Source organism: Lissotriton vulgaris, chromosome 2_1 (assembly GCF_964263255.1).
Source record: "Lissotriton vulgaris chromosome 2_1, aLisVul1.2, whole genome shotgun sequence".
NCBI lineage: Eukaryota > Metazoa > Chordata > Amphibia > Caudata > Salamandridae > Lissotriton > Lissotriton vulgaris.
In genome coordinates, this window is record NC_141687.1 from 525,605,658 (window position 1) to 525,624,449 (window position 18,792).

Consider the following 18,792-nt stretch of genomic DNA (forward strand, 5'->3'; position numbering starts at 1 on the left):
CGTGGCGTACCTTCAGAGGTTTGTGATACTAGTCGACTGGTGAAGGATATAGGATGACTGGTGAAGGCAATCTCGCCACAGTCACTTATGGACAACCTCCAAACATCAGCAAACCACCTTTTATCAATAAGGTTCATGATGAACGTACTGATGTCACACCTGACTCTTTTGCAGAGGTTCCCTTCTATCTGAGCCATCTTGGATATGGTGCACTTTCAGTCCTTCCTCCCAAAACGATGAGTCTGGGACATTTGGACTATGATACTAATGCTTCAGTCTGGGTCTTTATGACGATGGCTCTGACATGTTTTGGCCTACAGGCTACCTGTATTGAGCTCATCGACCGTGATAGGTTCCATGTGCTGTCTCTGCAATGTGACCTATTGAACTCCATCCAGGTTTCGAAGGAGACAGGAAAAGATCTGCAGTAGTGGCTGCTCAACTACAATTGGACCAGTAACCATTCTTCTTCGTGCTCAACCCAGAGCTGACAGTGGTGACCAAGATTGTTGGGCTGGGGATGTTGTTTGGAGGATTTGAAGGTCAAAGAACTCTGATCACCAGCAGAGATCCACCTCCATATGAACATGATGAAGTTGTGGTCCATTCGCTAGGCATTAAGAGCCTTCGTGCAATTTATAAAGGACAGGACTGGACCTTCTCGTATTACAACAAGTAGGGCAAGGTGGGATTGTGTGCCAAGAGGCTCTGTGCCTCAGGGCCTGGCTGAATTATCAAGGCATCTCCCTGGTCATACATCGTCTGGCAGGATCTTTAAACACTAGTGCTGTCAAAACGCCTACCAGATCATGAACGGCAGCTGCACCCAAAGGTGGGGTTCAGGGCTTTTTCCAGCATTGGAGAGAGCAAGTCAAGTTTAAATTTGTATAGCGCACTACTCACCCAGAGGGTCTCAAGGCGCTTGAGGGAGGGGGGGAGCTTTATTTATCAAATATCCAAGTTTTTAGTTGTTTTCTGAAGGAGAGGTGGTTCTGTGTAAGGCGGAGGCGGGTGGGAGAGAATTCCAGGTCTTGGCCGCTAAGTAGGAGAAGGATCTTCCTCCCATGGTGGATCTTTGGATGCGTGGAATTGCGGCGAGGGCTTGATTGGACGATCGAAGTTGGCGGGTGGGGGTGTAAAAGGACAGGCGCGTGTTGAGGTATTCGGGTCCTAGGTCGTAGAGGGCTTTGTGTGCGTGGGTGAGGAGGCGGAATGTTATTCTCTTGTTGACGGGGAGCCAGTGGAGGTCTTTCAGGTGACCGGAAATGTGAGCTTGGCGGGGGATGTCTAGGATGAGTCTGGCTGAGGCGTTTTGGATGCGTTGGAGTTTCTTCTGTAGTTTGGCTGTGGTTCCGGCGTAAAGGGTGTTTCCGTAGTCCAGTCGGCTTGTGACCAGTGCATGGGTGACAGTCTTTCTTGTTTCGGTGGGGATCCAACAGAAGATTTTTTTGAGCATACGTAGGATGTTGAAGCATGATGATAAGACGGCGTTGACTTGTCTGGTCATCGAGAGGGAGGAGTCCAGGATGAAGCCCAGGTTACGTGCGTGGTCCGTTGGTATGGGTGCGGTTCCCAGGGCCGGTGGCCACCATGAGTCGTCCCAGGCGGAGGGGATGATCCTAAGATGAGGACTTCCGTTTTGTCCGAGTTCAGTTTTAAATGGCTGTTCTTCATCCACTCGGCTACTTCTTTCATCCCTTTGTGTAGGTTGGTTTTGGCGGTGTTTGGGTCTTTGGTGAGGGATAGGATCAGCTGTGTGTCGTCTGCGTATGAGATAATGTTGAGGTGTGCTGGCGCGCAATGGATGCGAGGGGACTCACTTACGTTGAAGAGGGTGGGACTGAGTGAAGATCCTTGGGGTACGCCGCAGATTACTTCGGTGGCCTCTGATCTAAAAGGGGGGAGGCGGACTCTCTGGGTTCTTCCGGGGAGGAACGAGATTATCCAGTCCAAGGCTTTTCCTTGTATTCCGACGTTGCTGAGGCGTTGTATAAGGGTGCTATGACAGACTGTGTCGAAGGCTGCGGAGAGGTCAAGTAGGATGAGGACAGCAGTTTCTCCGTTGTCCAGTAGAGTTCGAATGTCGTCTGTTGCTGCGATGAGGGCAGTCTCGGTGCTATGTTTGGCTCGGAATCCGGACTGTGAAGGGGTTTGTTGGATTCGAGGAAGGCGGCGAGTTGACTGTTGACGGCTTTCTCAATGACTTTGGCAGGGAATGGGAGGAGCGAGATGGGGCGGTAGTTCTTAAGTTCAGTGGGGTCTGCTGTAGGTTTCTTCAGGGCGCTGAGTTCGGCATGTTTCCAAGTTTCCGGGAAGGTGGCGGAGTTGAGGGAGCAGTTGATTACGTCGCGGAGATGGGGTGCGATAATGGAGTCTGCTTTGTTGAAAATGTGGTGGGGACATGGGTCGGTTGGCGATCATGAGTGAATGGTGTTCATCGGGCGATGGTGTCTTCAGTGGTGATTGGGTTCCAGGCACAAAGGTTGTTGGAGGGGGCTTTTAGTTCGGAGGTAGGTGGGGTGGGCTGGTCTCCAAAGCTGTTATGTATGTCAGCGATTTTGTTGTGGAAGAACGAGGCTAGAGAGTCGCAGAGGTCTTGGGAGGGAGTGATGTCATTGGTGCCGGCGGTGGGGTTGGTAAACTCTTTGACGATGTCGAATAGTTCTTTGCTGTTGTGGGCGTTGTTGTCGAGTCGATCCTTGAATGCTGATTTCTTGGTGGATCGGATCAGTTGGTGGTGTTTGTGGGTTGCGTTCTTTAAGGTGGCCAGGTTGTCGGAGGTTGGGTTTTTTCGCCAGGCTTTCTCGAGGGTGCGACAGATCTTCTTGGATTTCTTAAGGTCATCATTAAACCAGGGGGCTTTTTTGCTGCCTTGCATGATTTGATGGTTTTTCAAGGGTGCTAATTCGTCAGTGCTGTGGGTGATCCATTGTGTGAGGTTGGTGGCTGCTTGGTTTGGGTCCGATGATTTGGCAGGAGGGTTTTGGTGAAGCGATGTGAAGAGCTGGTCTGTGGTAATTTTGTTCCAGTTTCTTCGGGGAATTGGTTGTGAGTGGTTGTGGGTCGTAGTCTTTTTGTAGTTGAAGTGAACGCAGCTGTGGTCCATCCAATGGAGAGTTGTGGTGTGATTAAAGGAGATGTGCTTGCTGGAGGTGAAGATTGGGTCGAGCGTGTGCCCGGCAAAGTGGGTGGGGGTGTCAACCAGTTGTTTGAGTCCGAGATTGGCGAGGTTGTCCAGAAGGGTGGTGGTGTTGCTGTTGTTGTTCTTTTCCAGGTGGAAGTTGAGGTCTCCCAGTAGAATGTATTCCTCGGAGGGGAGGGCGTGAGGGCTGATGAAGTCAGTGATGTCTTTGGTGAATTGTGTGCGGGGTCCGGGTGGTCTATAGATGAGGGTGCCTCTGAGTGTGGTCTTAGGGTCGGTGTGAATCTGGAAGTGAAGGTGTTCGGCGGTTGTGAGGTTGTCATCGGAATTGGTCGTGATGCGGATGGTGTTCTTATGCACAATGGCGATTCCTCCTCCTGTTTGGTTGGTTCGGTCCTGTCGGATGATCTTGTAGCCGTCCAGGATGGCTATGACGATGTCGGGCGCTGATGAGGCATTCATCCAGGTTTCTGTAAGAAAGGCGACGTCCGGCGATGTGGTGTCGAGTAGGTTCCAAAGTTCAGTGGCGTGTCTGTAGACCGAGCGGGTGTTGAGTAGGATGCACTTCAGGTGGTTAGTGTCGGAGCTCTGTTTGGAGTCCGTGGATTTGGTGTGGGTCCTGGGGCAGTCGAGCTTGCAGGAGTGGCAAGTGAAGGATCCATGGGTGTGTCCTGGGGCGGCTTGGTAGCATTTTGGGAATCGGCCCGGGTTAAGTGCTGAGAGGGTAGCGGCGTCGTACGATACGCGGGTGGAGTGTATTTTGCGGGGGTCTGGCGCTGGGCGCAGTCCAGGCGCGGACAGGCGTAGACGGGCTTACCTTTGGCGCGCATTCGGCGCGACCGCTGCGCGCAAATGTCTTCGTCATATGTGGATAGTGGAGGAGGGTGGGGCGAGGGAGGAGCAGCTGGGAGGCGGGAGCGGGGTGGAGAGACGGGCTATGAGGCACAACAACAACAAAATGGCAGCAAAAAAGAAAGCGAAACAGGGCAAGACTGGGGCACAATCTGTGGTGACTCCTAGATATGGGCAGAGGCACAATCGGGCACAAATAACTTAAAAATCAATGCGAGCAGTGCAATGGGAGCAGTATAATGTAGGTTCACGCTACCAGGCAGTACAAATGACAATATGACAATACAGGCAATGGCAGCAATGCAGAGGCACTATAGTGCTAGGAAATCACAAACAATGACAATGAAATAGCGCAAATGATAATGGCAGCAAAGCGAGCGGAGCGCAGACCAACTATCAGCAGCGATGATCAAAATCAGCTCGAAAGCGTACCAAAAGCCTTGGGAGCGTGGGGAGCGACCGCTTCTGAGCCACCACCGGTAATGTGCAATGTCAATACTTTTGCATGTTGAAGTTTCCAAGAAGGCTTTCTCTCTGAGACGCATTCCACTTAGAGTGGAATACGGGACTCCTGTATGCCTTCCTGTCGTCACTTCTCCTGCCGTGAGTTCCAAAGAAGATCAAAAGCTACCAGTCTCAAGTCATCCTAGTGTACCCAGATTGGGCCTAGAGAGTGTGGCTCCAGAATGTTTGGGCACGAGCATCTGTCCTCCGATCTGGTCGCCACTTCAGGAGGATCTTCTGTCCCAGCAGCACGGCAGGGTGTTCCACCCGGATGTGCATAATCTGCACCTCAATGCATGGAGATTGAGCAGTTGCCTGCGTTCGATCTACCTCTCAAAGTAGTGGATGTCATCCAGGAGGCCTTCTACTAAATATCTTTACTCAGGGCAGTGGGAAAAATGTATGGCTTGGCGTGCTTTGTAAAATAGACTTGTTACTAAATAAACTGTCTTGTTTGTTACTATTTGTTCTGTTTTTGGCCTAGCAAGGACTTCCAGTGGGCACAGGTAAAGCTTTTTTTCTTTTACCAGACCCACAGCCCTTGTTCAAATCATCTGTTGCGATGCATTTGCTCAAAAGATTGATTATCATATTTCCTTTTAAACTTTTTATGTTGCCACAGCGTGGCCTTAATTTCATCCTCACATTCCTTAAGTGTACTCCTTTTGAGCCGTTGCACAGGTGGTTCTATGTCTTCTGACTCTGAAGATGGTCTTCCTCAACGTGGTAACGTGATCAAAAGAAGTTGGGCGAACGGCAGGGTGCTCCACAGTCTGTCTTTCCCTCACCGGACCCAGTTCCTGAGCTGGTCCTGATGCAGCCCAAATTCCTGAGTCAATCGGCTATGCTGCAGCAGATCCAGTCTGCCAAAGAAACAACAATGAATATGTTTAGTACCTTATCTGTTCCCAATGGTGCGCCTCTTGGCCCCATGGATCTTCTGGAGGCCTCCATGTGGATTTGCAATCGCTGCTCTGTTCCTGAAGCTGACTGTGCCTCCTGAACACCTTGTAGGGTCCATCCTACTCCAGGGCAAACGCCTGCTCTGACTCATCACACAGCTCTGAGACCTTAGATGCTTACTCATGCATCGATAATACAAGATGAAGAACCAATAGTTCTGTCAGACTCTGAAGCGAATACACAGCAAACTCTGATGAAGTTACACCCTCTGCCACCCCAGCCTTAATTGGTTTCAGACAGAACGCTTCATTTACCACAACTTTTTTTCTGATCCTGATCCCTACGACGACTGGGATGAAGAATTCCAACTTTATAATGACGATAAACTATTTTTAGACCTCCAGGACACTAGGGGCCTTTGGGCATCCCCTAATATTGGACTCAACTGTCTTCCTGGTTTCTCTAGAGGAATCTGCTTCGTATGCCGTAATTATCAGGAGGGAAGCAGAAGTCCTTGACTTACAGCTACCCCAGGAGAGGTGAACATCCTCACCAAAGTTTTGCAGCTAGGACAGATATCGGTAGAGCCAGTCCTTCTCATCTAAGAGTCAATTATGGACACTCTCATGGGCACCTGGATGAAGCCAGGATCTTGCCTGCCAAGTTGCCCGGAATCACTGACCAGCTATGGGGACCCATTTTCCTCCTGCAGCACCCAACATCTGAGAGTCTTGTAGTTCAGGCCTCAATCAGTCTTATGAACTCAAATTTGTTCCAATCTCCTACGCCTGGCATGAAGTCAAAACAAAGGGATGTATGTGACCTAGTTACCATCTAGGGTGTTATTCACATTCATTGTGGGACATGGTGGCTGATATTTTGCAAATAGTCCGAAATTACCTTCTTGCCAAACTTCAACAAATCATTCAGGTTGGCGAAGTCAGCATAATATGTAATTAGGTCAGTCCTATACACAATTTACTGTCTGAGTAGGTCAGTTGGTACAAGCATGATGCTTCGGTGCTAGTGGACAATGCCAGATGCGTTCCCTGCAGTGGAATCTGACAACTCAGGAAGCACCTCTCCAAACTAGTTTTTCAGATTCCATCCAAGTGTTGGAGGTGACTGCAAAAGTTCTGTAGTGGTGGTTGCTGGACATCAGTTCCACGAGTGGAAGATCCCTCTCTCTACCACACCCAGTGCTAAAGTATGTGACAGATGCATCATTCTTAGGTTAGAGAGGCCATCTAGGAGAGGTGTAGATCGCGGACTCTGGTCTCTAGTGGAGTACCGTGTCCACATCTGCCTATTGGACTTTCAGAAAGAAACCAATATCTGGGCGCTTGGGTGGCACATATATGCGGCTCCAGTTGTCACTTCCAGGGCAGAGCAGAATAGCACAACACCACCTAATGGCAATCAGCCGGACCCAGGCTGGTGTCTGGGGGTATTCTAAAGGTAAGGAATCTACAGTTATAGAGGATATCACCAAAATGCTGTTACTGAAAGTGGATAACGTGTTCTTGAAACAAATTTCTATTGGGTTTTCAATTTATCATCCGGTCTTATCTTTACTTTTTGATATAGGAACTATATAACTATAGGTAATCCTCTTTAGACAGGTCCAACTCTTCCTTGTCATGCTGATTAAGGATGAATGCATATTCTAGAAACAAATCTGCTTGAAAAGTGCCCATTTGACTGATAATGGTTTTTTGATGGGCAACTGAATGAGGTTTTGAAAGGCTCCAACAAAAAGTGGCTGCATGCTGATAACGTGTTTTTACAGCACCGCAGTTCCATTCGCTTCCTAGAGCTTACCTCTGTTGACTTAAGAAATGTCGACACAATCCTCATTAGCCTTACCGTTAACTTGCCTGCAGTCAGGGATCTTGAATGAGACTAGCACCAAGAAATCTGCAAAAGAACCTTAAAGCCGATTGAAAAGGAAGTGGCTAACTTCACATGCGGTCACATTGGATGATGCCATGTTTTCCATGTGTTACAGTTAAGTAAATAAGCCAAAACATAAATTAGACAGTGCCGGTACCTTTGCACGGGTGTGTGAGCACCATAACACTTCCCAAGGAGTATTGATCCAGCAGATCTGTAGGGTTGTAATGAAGCTTTGTCTACACAGTTTTCCTGGGAATATTGTCAAAACTCAATTGATGGTGCAAAACCTGGTTTGGTGTAGCAGCCATATATTCTGGTGAATGACATAGAGATTTGTAGTGCGAATGTAGAGGAATCTTTCAAAAAATTTCAAATCAGCTGGGCAGTAGTAGCCACTGAAAAGCTGGGATAGCTTCTCTTGTCTTCTAGATTTATTGTCGATATTCTGTGCCACTTTAATGAAAGGTAAGATATCAAGTACTTCTTGATTCTTATACACAAGACTTACCTCTTATGCCTACAACATCCCACTTCTGGTACATTGCTGAAGTGGGGAAGGACTAAGTCTATGGTATTGAAAACTATTCTTAAGTCCACCTTGCAGTGCCTATTTAATATATTGAGAATGTGCCACTTAAGAAAGGTTATCTGGTAATCTATTGCTTTGTAAATTGTCAGTTGTTCCATCTTTCTTTTAGGTAGCTATGAATGTATATGAGCTGTCATCTGCTGCTGGATTGCCATGTGAGATTGATCCAGCCTTAGTTGTTGCACTATCCTCTCAAAAGTCAGGTAAGTTTTTGCAGAATATTGTGTGAACTTCTGACTTTTCTATCACCAAGCCCTTTTACCCTATGTCATTGAGATTGAAAATGTGTGTATGCATTTGAAGGTGTGAGCCTTTGTTATTTAAAAATATGTTCCTGACTTTAGATGTACCCGCTTCAAAGAAAAACATAGATGCAATATTTTAGAAAAAAACACTTCAGTTCACACATGCGGCTAACCTTAATATTCAGTATTTGTGGGGAATGGCAGTGGAGGCAGATGATTTTCTTTCGCGTTACCCCAGTCCAAGAGCCGCATTTCATAAACAAAACAGCAATAGGTGCAGTCATTGGACAGTTAGGACCCCGTTGCATTTCTGCCAGCTTGACCCATCATTCCAACCCAACTACATCAAAAGTAGCAGGAACGTATTTCTCTCAGATATCTCCTCCTACAGTATGCAATTTGGAAATATAGAAGACTGCATTAAGCCACTCTGAACACAGCGGAGGTACATTAGCTGACCACCTCCAGCATATTTCCCTTCGGGCCAGTAAAACAATATAAAAAAAGCAACTTGCTCTTCTCGCCACTCATTCCTGTCTCCTCTGAACTGCCCCAAAGATGATTGAACTCAGGCTTACCTTAATGTTTAGCCCCAAAATGCTCATGGTCGTCTTACCCACATTTTCTCTAAATTGCTGGGTCCCAGGGCATTCCACAAACATGTGGATGTCAGTTGCCTTCTCTAGCCCACATTTCACACACTTAGTTGTGCCTCCTTTCCCCATCTTCGCAGTCCTGTGGTAGGCTCTGGGAAGGGAAATGAGATGGTTCCTCCTTAAAAACGCAGTTTAACAGTGCTGTATAATGTGCGCATCGATGCTTACCATAGCCCCCCATTCTTTCTCCCAGACTATGACACTAGGCTGGATGGTCATTGCCCGATGCAGACTCTGGTGCTGACTGGAGCCATACCCTCCATACCAGAGCCTGAGCTGTATTCCTATGGGCTACGACTTGGGGAAGATTGGGAGAGGCCACTGAACCTTGAAGAATACCAGCCTCCAGACCCTGAAATGGACTGGTGTGAGGACTTGGCGGTTACCAGTGGACTGGACAGCTCTCCAGATACTGGCTAGGTCTCTCCTACTAGTGCCGACTGAAGAGGGTGCCACATTTGCTATTGTGGTGAGGAAGGCAGCCGAGGTCCTGGACCTTCACTAGCCCTTGCTGACTGTCAAGACTAACATCTTGACTAGGTGCTTCAGCTGTGAGCCACCCCTTTAGCACCGCTTCTCCCACCGAACAAAGCTCTCTCAAGTATGTCCTGCTCGGGGGCCTGGTCCAAGCCCTGCACACTGGCTCCTGTGAACAGGACAAATGCCCGTTGCCATTTCCCTTCCCAAGGCGACTCCTCTTTCCTCAACCAACACCCCACCCTGGAGAGCTTGGTGGTCCAAACCTCCACTTCAGAGTAATTCCTTGCACATTCCCTACCACTCCACCGGCTAGGTAATCCGAGAGGCTGAACACCTTAGGCAAGAATTTTTTTTCCTCTGTCAGCTTAGCATTGCGGTTTGTTAACACATCATGCCTTTTGGGCCATTACTCCCATACACTGTGGGATTGGTTGCGCAGGTGCTACATATAGTCCCAGAGAAGGCCTGGGCCATGCACTCTCAAGCTGTGGCGGATGGGAGAGATGTAGCCAAGTTCACAATCTGATGTGGATTGGACACAATCAACTCGCTAGACAGAGGGGTTTCTTCAGCAGTGGCCTTAAGTGCCATGCCTGGCTGAGGACGACTGGATTTTGAGGGGATGTCCAAGCTTCATTTATGGAAATGCCCTGTGATGGCTCCTGTTTCTTCCTATTTGAGGCAGACTTTGCGGTGGAGCACTTCAAGGACAGCAGTGCTACAACCAGGTCTTTGGGTCTTTCAATGGCGCCGGTCAACCTCAGTCTGCCTTTCGAGGCCACAGAAGGGGCTTCCAGCTACACCCTTACCCTCCCAGCCTCTGCGCAGCTGAGGGGCAGCACCAACAGACCTCGCGGGTCAGGTCACCGGTGGTAGGCTCAGTCCACCAACCCCCGTAACCAAATACTCCCTCCCCCCAGTAGTTGCAGTCTCAAAACCTCTTGAGTCCGCCTTTCAACCATCACGAGCACACAGTGGGTGGCAGGATACACCATCACCTACACCACTGGAGGCCAATAACATCAGACCCTGAGGTTCTCCAGATCGTCCTTGTGACTACCCCCTACTCCACTCATGCCATCCACATACGACAGGCTGATGGAGGACTGTCTGTCCTTACTCAACCAGGAAATGGCGGCTCTCTTGGCCAAGGGTGCCCTAGATGAAGGCGCGGTTGCAGCTCATCTGTGGAGTTCTGAGGTACCAGTCTTCCCCTATATTGATGACTGACTGCTGAAGGCAGACTCTCCCCAGGCAGTTTTTTCCCATCTCCAGACTATGGCGGACCTCCTTCTCTCACTGAGTTCACTTTCAATGTGCCAAAATCACACCTGACTCTCTCTCAGACACTACCTTTTATCTGAGCTGTTCTAGACTGTGTGCAGTTTCGGGTTTATCGTCCTGACAGGCGAGTCCAAGATATTTAGGCTATGATACAGATGTTTCAGCCTCTAACCTCGGTTTCAGTGAGACTGACTCAGAGGCTGTTGGGCTTCCTGCTAGTGACACGTCTGACCTATGTGGGCTATGTAGTGGGCCAATCAACAAAAGACCCTGTCCAACGGTGGACAACTTGTCAGTTACTCAAAGAATAGCACAGTCTATATGTACTGATACCTATTCTGGTACCCTACAATTATGAGGGGACACTTCACTGCGCCCAAATTCACGTTAAAAAAGGCCCATCTTACTGGACAGCTACACAGAACAACAAGTACAAGTTGTCTGACCCATCTAGGTCAATAACAAGGATCCACAACCTCAGTGTTGGACCAATCTTCTACTTAGAAAAAATGTGCGAAAAACAAGTGTCACCTCACGGAAACACCACCAACGGGGTAACTGGTATGTAATTTCCAGACAAGCCCCTGTCTCATCATCGGTAGTCACTTGCTTCTCAAAGAAAGAAGAAGGAAAGTGTCCAAAACAAACAACCAAAAACATGTAACAAACAGTGGAAAGCAGAAAACATCTGCTAGTGACAAACACACAACATAAAAAAGTGCATAAAACACAGCATCCAATTCCCTTAACCAACTTTATTCATAGGGAAATGAGTGTATGCTGTACATATAAAAAGGCTGGTAGCTATTCATGCATACCATTACCTATTGCCAATGCCGACATGTTTCACTGCCACATCAATTTAGACAGTTTCATCAGGGCTGCACTATGGGCTGCCACTCCACTCTTGAACACTTGTTCTGTGTTAACTGCCAAGGAAACAGGTGCATAAAAACAATTAAAAGCATGTAAACCTGTCTACGGAGGCCGTATATATGGTGTCATATGTAAAGGTTTTTTTACCCAGAGCTAGCCTGATTGTTCATACCGGCCGCCCAGGGATTGAAAGGGATTCAGGAGTACTCCCTCATGTAGCCTTTAGCATTCTGACGGTATAAACAAACAACATTTTCCAACTGTCAGAAACATTTTAAGCCTATCTCATTGTTAGGAGGCAGAACGTGGGCTATCGCATTATGGTGTGTGAAGGTTAACTACCTGATACGAGAGGGTGTTTTACATCAGCGTCCCGCATTTGAGCATAAATACGCGACGATCAGAGGCTAATATGTGAGCATGGCTGTGTGTGCCGAATGCTTAGTATGGATGCGTGTTACTTTTTGACACCATGAATTTACAGTTGCAGGAATTTACAGTTGCACAACTTTTTAACAGTGAGCCTCAGTTTGTATGGGAGTCCCCGTGTGACGGCTCAAAAAAGTGATCTTTCAGCCTCCTAACAATGAGATAGGCTTAAAATGTTTCTGACAGTTGGAAAATGTTGTTTGTTTATACCGTCAGAATGCTAAAGGCTACGTGAAGGCGAGAACTCACGTTGGGAGTACTCCTGAATCCCCTGGGCGGCCGGTATGAACAATCAGGCTTGCTCTGGGTAAAAAAACGTTTACATATGACACCATGTATACGGTCTCCGTAGATGGGTTTACATGCTTTTAATTGTTTTTATGCACCTGTTTCCCTGGCAGTTAACACAGAACAAGTGTCCAAGAGTGGAGTGGCAGCCCATAGTGCAGCCCTGATGAAACTGCCTAAATTGATGTGGCAGTGAAACATGTCCGCATTGGCAATAGGTAATGGTATGCATGAATAGCTACCAGCCTTTTTATATGTACAGCATACACTCATTTCCCTATGAATAAAGTTGGTTAAGGGAATTGGATGCTGTGTTTTATGCACTTTTTTATGTTGTGTGTTTGTCACTAGCAGATGTTTTCTGCTTTCCACTGTTTGTTACACGTTTTTTGGTTGTTTGTTTTGGACATTTTCCTTCTTCTTTCTTTGAGAAGCAAGTGACTACCGATGATGAGACAGGGGCTTGTCTGGAAATTACATACCAGTTACCCCGTTGGTGGTGTTTCCGTGAGGTGTCACTTATTTTTCGCACATTTTTTCTAAGTAGAAGATTGGTCCAACGCTGAGGGTGTGGATCCTTGTTATTGACCTAGATGGGTCAGACAACTTGTACTTGTTGTTCTGTGTAGCTGTCAAGTAAGATGGGCCTTTATTAATGTGAATTTGGGCACAGTGCAGTGAAGTGTCCCCTCATAATTGTAGGGTACCAGAATAGGTATCAGTACATATAGACTGTGCTATTCTTTGAGTAACTGACACAAGTTGTCGTCCGGTGGACAGGGTCTTTTGTTGATTGGTCTAAGTTTGAGTGCAGGGCGACCCAGTCCTATTTTCCCTCTGTGCTCTCATTGAGGTTTTGGCTATGTAGTGGGACCTGAAGTTCCATTGGGTGCAGCATCAGGGTAATCTTTCCGACATGATCTAGATCTCGGAGGGAACTGTAAACGATCTAGAGTGGTGGTTAACGAACCACGATTTGATCAGCAGCAGACTCCTCTCCCTTCCCCAACCAGATTTGACAGTAGTGACAGAGGCGTCACTCCTGAGCAGGGGCGGTTGTCTGGGAGAGGTGGAGATCAGAGGCCACTGGTCTCCCATCGGAAACTGGACTCCACATCAGCCTGCTGGAGCTCCAAATGATCTGGCTAACATTGAAAGCCTTTCTACTCGCCCTCGAGGGAAGGCTAGTGCAGGTGTTCACGGACAACACCACTGCCATGCGGTACTGCAACAAACAGGGTGCCGTGGGGTTGTGGACCAGTTGTCAAGATAACCTGCACCTCTGGACATGGCTGGAATATCAGGGCAGACGCACTCATTCGAAGATGCCCAGCAGATCATGCCTCTCCATGCAGAGGGGGTGCAATGTATCTTTCAGCAGTGGGGAGAGCGTGGTTGGATCTATTCGGCACTGCCAAGAATGTGCAATGTCCACAGTTTTTAATGCTGTAGTCTTGCTTGGAGGTGCTTTTTGTCTCTAATAGAGCTCAAGCTTCCTTCCCCACTTTCTTAAGTTCTTCTATTTATTCTTTCTCTTGCCCAGCAGGGCTCTGCTTTTGGCACCGTAAAGGGCTGTCTTTCTGCCATCTCAGCCACCTACAGTTGCCAGATCAGCCATCCCTGTTCAAATCCTGTTGTAAATAGATTTGGAAAGGTCTTCAACACATGTTGTTCCCACCTTCACCCTTCATCATGCCTCAGTGGGACCTCAATCTAGCACTTCTAGTGTGCGTTCCTTTTGAGCCCCTGCACAACTGTTCTTACAGGCTCGCTACTATCAACATTGCCTTTCTAGTGGGAATAACATCTGCAAAAGGGACCGTGAGCTCCAGGCTTTGTCATCTAAACCTCTGTACCTAAACATCTTCCCAGACAAGCTGATTCTTTGCACTAAAACTTCCTTCCTACTGAAATTGTCACTCCCTTTCATGTAGGCCAGTCTATCACTCTGCCTACTTTTTTATGCTCAATTGCATCCTTCTAAGGAAGAGGAACAGCACCACCAGCTGGACCCAAAAAGAGCATTTTCGTTCTACCTTGACCGCACAAAAGAGTTCCAGGTGGACAACCAGCTCTTTGTGGGGTATGTCGGACCGAAGAAGGGGCAGGCTGTGCAGAAACAAACCATCTGCAGAGGAATCTTTCGCTGCATTAAAATCTGCTGCGCACTGGCCAAGATGCAACCCCAATGGGGGGGTTTGCATATTAATTCCACCAGAGCAAAGGCTGCAGCTGCTAACATTAGCACGCGGTGTTCCATTCCTGGACATCTGCCAGGCAGCAACGTGGGCTTCCCTACACACGTTCACAAAGCACTGCTGCCTGGACAGTCTGGTCTGTTGTCCGGTCCTGCAGGACTTTTTAGTGTGAAACGGTTTTTCAGACTGAACTTGGGCATGGTAAGTAATCTGCAGCTAGAAGTCCATCAGAAGAACAAGTTACTAACCTTTGGTAATGTCTTATCTGGTAGAGACCCTATCTAGCTGCGGATTCCTTACCTACCGACCCCAGGGACCGAGCTTTCCCTTTTCAAAGCACAAGTTTTCCACACTAGAGGTCAGTGTTCTTCATGGCTCTGCCGTCCTGGCGTGGAAAGTTGCGGAAAGAAGCTGACATCAGTGTGCAGGGGTGGAGCCTATATGGGCGCTGGCACGTCACTTCTGGCACTGACGACGCCACGTGGAACTGAATGGCGCCACCTTTTGGCCACAGGGACGCTGCTCACTGAATATTTCCGGTTCTAATTTTACACCTGGGGAAAATTCTGAGGTAAGGAATTTGCAACTCGATAGTCTCTACCACATAAAGCGTTATCGAAGGTAAGTAACTTGTTCTGTTGTAACAGGGACCACGTCAGACAAGATTGAATCAATGGCCACCCTATGCAAGTTTACCGGCAGTGAGTATCGCAGGGCATCAGGCAGGGTTGCCAGCAGTATTGTAAAAAAGCAGGCGTTTGTCAATTTGGAATGCCTTTACATGGGTAAAATACTACCGGAGTATGACCCATAAACCACGCTGGGATCAGGGTAGGTAATCAGAATAGACCGACAATATCCCAGCTGGTATGACTGTAGAGACAATTAAACATGTATTCGAAAAGCATTACGTGGACAGAAACAAGGAGACTCGATACATTTTGTAACGTGCTCATGGCATCGTATAATTAGAGAAAAGTAAGGAACACAGTTGTATCAGCACTGTACATAAATGAATAACAACACAACCCGAATTGGACTTGGTGCTTGGTATGTGCAAGTGACACAAGGGTGGCGACGCAAGTGACAATTGTGATCAGCATGAACGGCGCATGGTGTGAAAGTGTTTGAATATATACAGTGAATGAAGAAAACAATGTGGCTCAAAATAAATTACAATGCAAAAATCTGTCTGATTTGAAAGAATGATTCAGATAAGCCACACTGGGGAATGCGCCATTTACTGCGCTGAGCGGTCGACGACGTTTAGATCCTCGTTAGTTAGGATCATCTTCAGGACCGGGTTCCCTTTGGAAAACTGTGATGTACGGGGAAGGAAGGAAGAAGGTAAGGCTCAGAAAGGGGGGGGGGGGGCGAGGGCTACTTTCGAGCGCACGACTACACTTTGGAGCCCACTGTCTATGAACCTGTTCCCCACGGGACCAGCCCACTCTTGGAGCACAACTTTCTCCGGTTCGTTCTCCGTTCACCGCATGTGACCGTTGCAGGCTACTTTTGCGTGCACAACTACACTTTCTAGGCCACTGCCTATGGACCCGTTCCCCATGGCACCCGCCCGCTACACTGTCACCTCTTGCTGCTCCCACCCGTCCTCACAATTCTGCCCGCCTGTTCATCACTCCAATTCAGATACCCTCAGTATCTTTCTTTCTCTTGCAAAGAACCACCACGTGGTTCTTTCTCACTTATTCTAACCAGCCCAACCTCCCCACTCCGCCCTCTGGATCACATAATCCCTCATGTGTTTCCTTCTATTAACACCCTTCCCTCTCTATACACCTCCCACCCCCACTGCTTTGTACCTGTCCCACACGCCCTCTCACCCAAGGCCAGCCTTGCCTGCCCCCTCCTTTGCCCCGGGGTCCTACTGCGCCCTAACCGACTGGTCTGCCCCAGCAGTTCTCCGACCCTTTGCGCCAGCGCTCGTACTTCCCCCTCCCCCCTCTTTTTTTCCCCCCTTCCAAGCCTTACCTTCTTCCTTAATTCCCTGTACAGCACCGCTTTCCAAAGGCAACCCGGTACTGAAGATGATCCTAACTAACGAGGATCGAAACATCGTCGACCGCTCAGCGTAATAAATGGCGCACCCCCCAGTGTGGCTCATCTGAATCATTCTTTCAAATCAGACAAACATTCGCATTGTAATTTATTTTGAGCCACATTGTTTTCTTTTTTTTTTTTTTTATAAAGCTTTATTCGACATTTGTCATAAAAGCATTCACCTAACCCTAATACAATAAATACTACACATAAAATACTTGCTAAAATAGATATTAAACATGAATTGTCGAATAAATACATGATAAAAATACACTGAATTATCACACTTCTCAAAAAGTAAATTTTTCTAAAAATTAAAATACAATAATTCATATGGCAAAGTGCAGAATTAATAATGTACATAATTTCATTGGGATGTAATTGCCATTAGTGATCGGGTACGAATTGTCCATGCCCAAGCCAGAAATTTTGCTACCCCAACCACGAGCACAGTGGAACAATCTGTTTCAAGTATCCTAAGAGCTACAGATTGACTGCGGGTTCCCATATTTAAGCACACTGGTTTTAACCATTTACGTCTGGGGGTCGAGTACAGTGGGCAACAGAACAAGAAATGGGAAATGTGCTCAGTTTGTTCATTACAATGGTGACAGTGTTCATCCCAAGCTGGGGACCAATGCTTCTTGAAGGCATTCACCGGGAGTGTACCTATGCGAAATTGAAAATAAAGTTTTCTATCATAAGGTTTTTCAATGACATCCCAAAAAGATTCGCATGAGGGGTACATTTTTATATCCAAGAAGCGAGATGTTAGACTTGAACTTATACCATCACTGTACATTGTAAAATACACCATTTCCCAATATAGTTCTTTCAACTTTGCTTTCGTGGGGAAGCAGGTCACATCTTTGGTGTCCCATAGATAATCCAATTTCAGTTTTATAAGGAGTCCCCGGAGCTCCTTTAGCCATGGGATACTATGGAAACGGTCGAACTTAATGACGTCCATCAAGGCCGCCGCATAGTGACTTAGTTCTGGAGTCACCATGATCCGTCTCCAATATAGAAGGGGCCGTAGCCTCGCTGTGTCCTCTATACCTTTTCTTCCGAGATCCAATTTTAATGGGATTGTGGGTGTGCTTTGGGGAACCATCACAAGCCCTCGTAGAAATCTGTTTTCTGCTCGGCCCAGTTCTCTCAAATTAGAAAACCCCCATAATTCAGAGCCATATAAACAAGCCCCCAGGACTTTCATAGAGTAAATTTCCAACGCACAGTTTATCGGCTTTGTTAGCGAGGTTCGATGTTTTAGGGTAATTGCACCTGCTAACTGCCTAAACTTTAGTAAAGTTGTATTTATATGTGATTTCCAGCTCATGTTTTCCTGTAGGATGATGCCTAGGTAAGAGAAAGAGTCCACCCTTTCTAGGGGTGTACCTTTATATTTTATTACACCTTTAAAGGTGGACTGCTGGTTAAGGCACATGAATTTTGTTTTGGTGGTATTCAGTTCAAGGCCCCTACCATCACAAAACTCACCAAAGGCATCAACCACTTTTTGGAGACCACTGGGGGTGCGGGAAAGTAAGAGCGTGTCGTCCGCGAACATGAGGACGGGGACACGAGAGCCTGCAATTACTGGGGCGTCACTAGCAATCTTCTCTAGATGTCCAACAATGCCATTTATATAGATTGAGAAGAGTCGGCGCTAGGACACACCCTTGTCTCACCCCACGTTCTACCGGAAAGGGATCAGTTACTTCTCCTTGCTTGCCCCATCTTATTCTTGCAAAATTATTTTCGTGGAGACGGACAAGGAGTGTAAGCAATTCCTGGCTTAAGCCTACGTCGCCAGGGTCTGCCAGAGTTTTTCTCTGGGGACCAAGTCGAAAGCGGCTTTTAGGTCCACAAAGACTGCGTACAATGTCCCCTTCTTTAAAGTAACGTTTCTCCAGTAGATGGTTAAAAAGTGGAGGACTTGATCAACGCTACTGGTTAAAGGGCGAAACCCAGCTTGGTAAGATGACAAAATATTCTTTTCATCAATCCATTGCTGCAGTTTATTCTGGACTAAGCGGCCCATTAGTTTTTGTGCTGTATCGATCAGACTAATGGGTCTGTAATTTTTAGCCAGAGTTCTATCACCTTTCTTGAATATGGGAATAATTTCGGCTCCCTTCCATGAGGCAGGTACTTTCCCTCCCATTGCCACCGCATTAGCCAGCATTGTAAAATAACTACACCAGGAGTTCCGATACGATAAAAATATATCGGCCGGAATTCCGTCCATACCTGGAGCTTTGCCCCCTGCTACACAATCCAATACAATACTCACATCCTTTTCAACAAATATTGGAGATTTGTAATAGACATGTGGAGGAGGACAATCATGGGTAAATGTTGGGTTACGGGCATACTGTGGTTGGAA

General features: G+C 47.3%; 1 protein-coding gene across 1 annotated transcript in view; it reads left to right on the plus strand.

The window, feature by feature from the left end:
- NCKAP1 (NCK associated protein 1) overlaps positions 1–18,792 on the plus strand; it is a 649,223-nt gene that overhangs the window by 513,563 nt on the left and 116,868 nt on the right. The window contains exon 27 of the mRNA XM_086955458.1: positions 7,996–8,089. Coding sequence (XP_086811584.1) covers positions 7,996–8,089 — 94 coding nt within the window. The remainder of the gene's footprint in view (positions 1–7,995; positions 8,090–18,792) is intronic.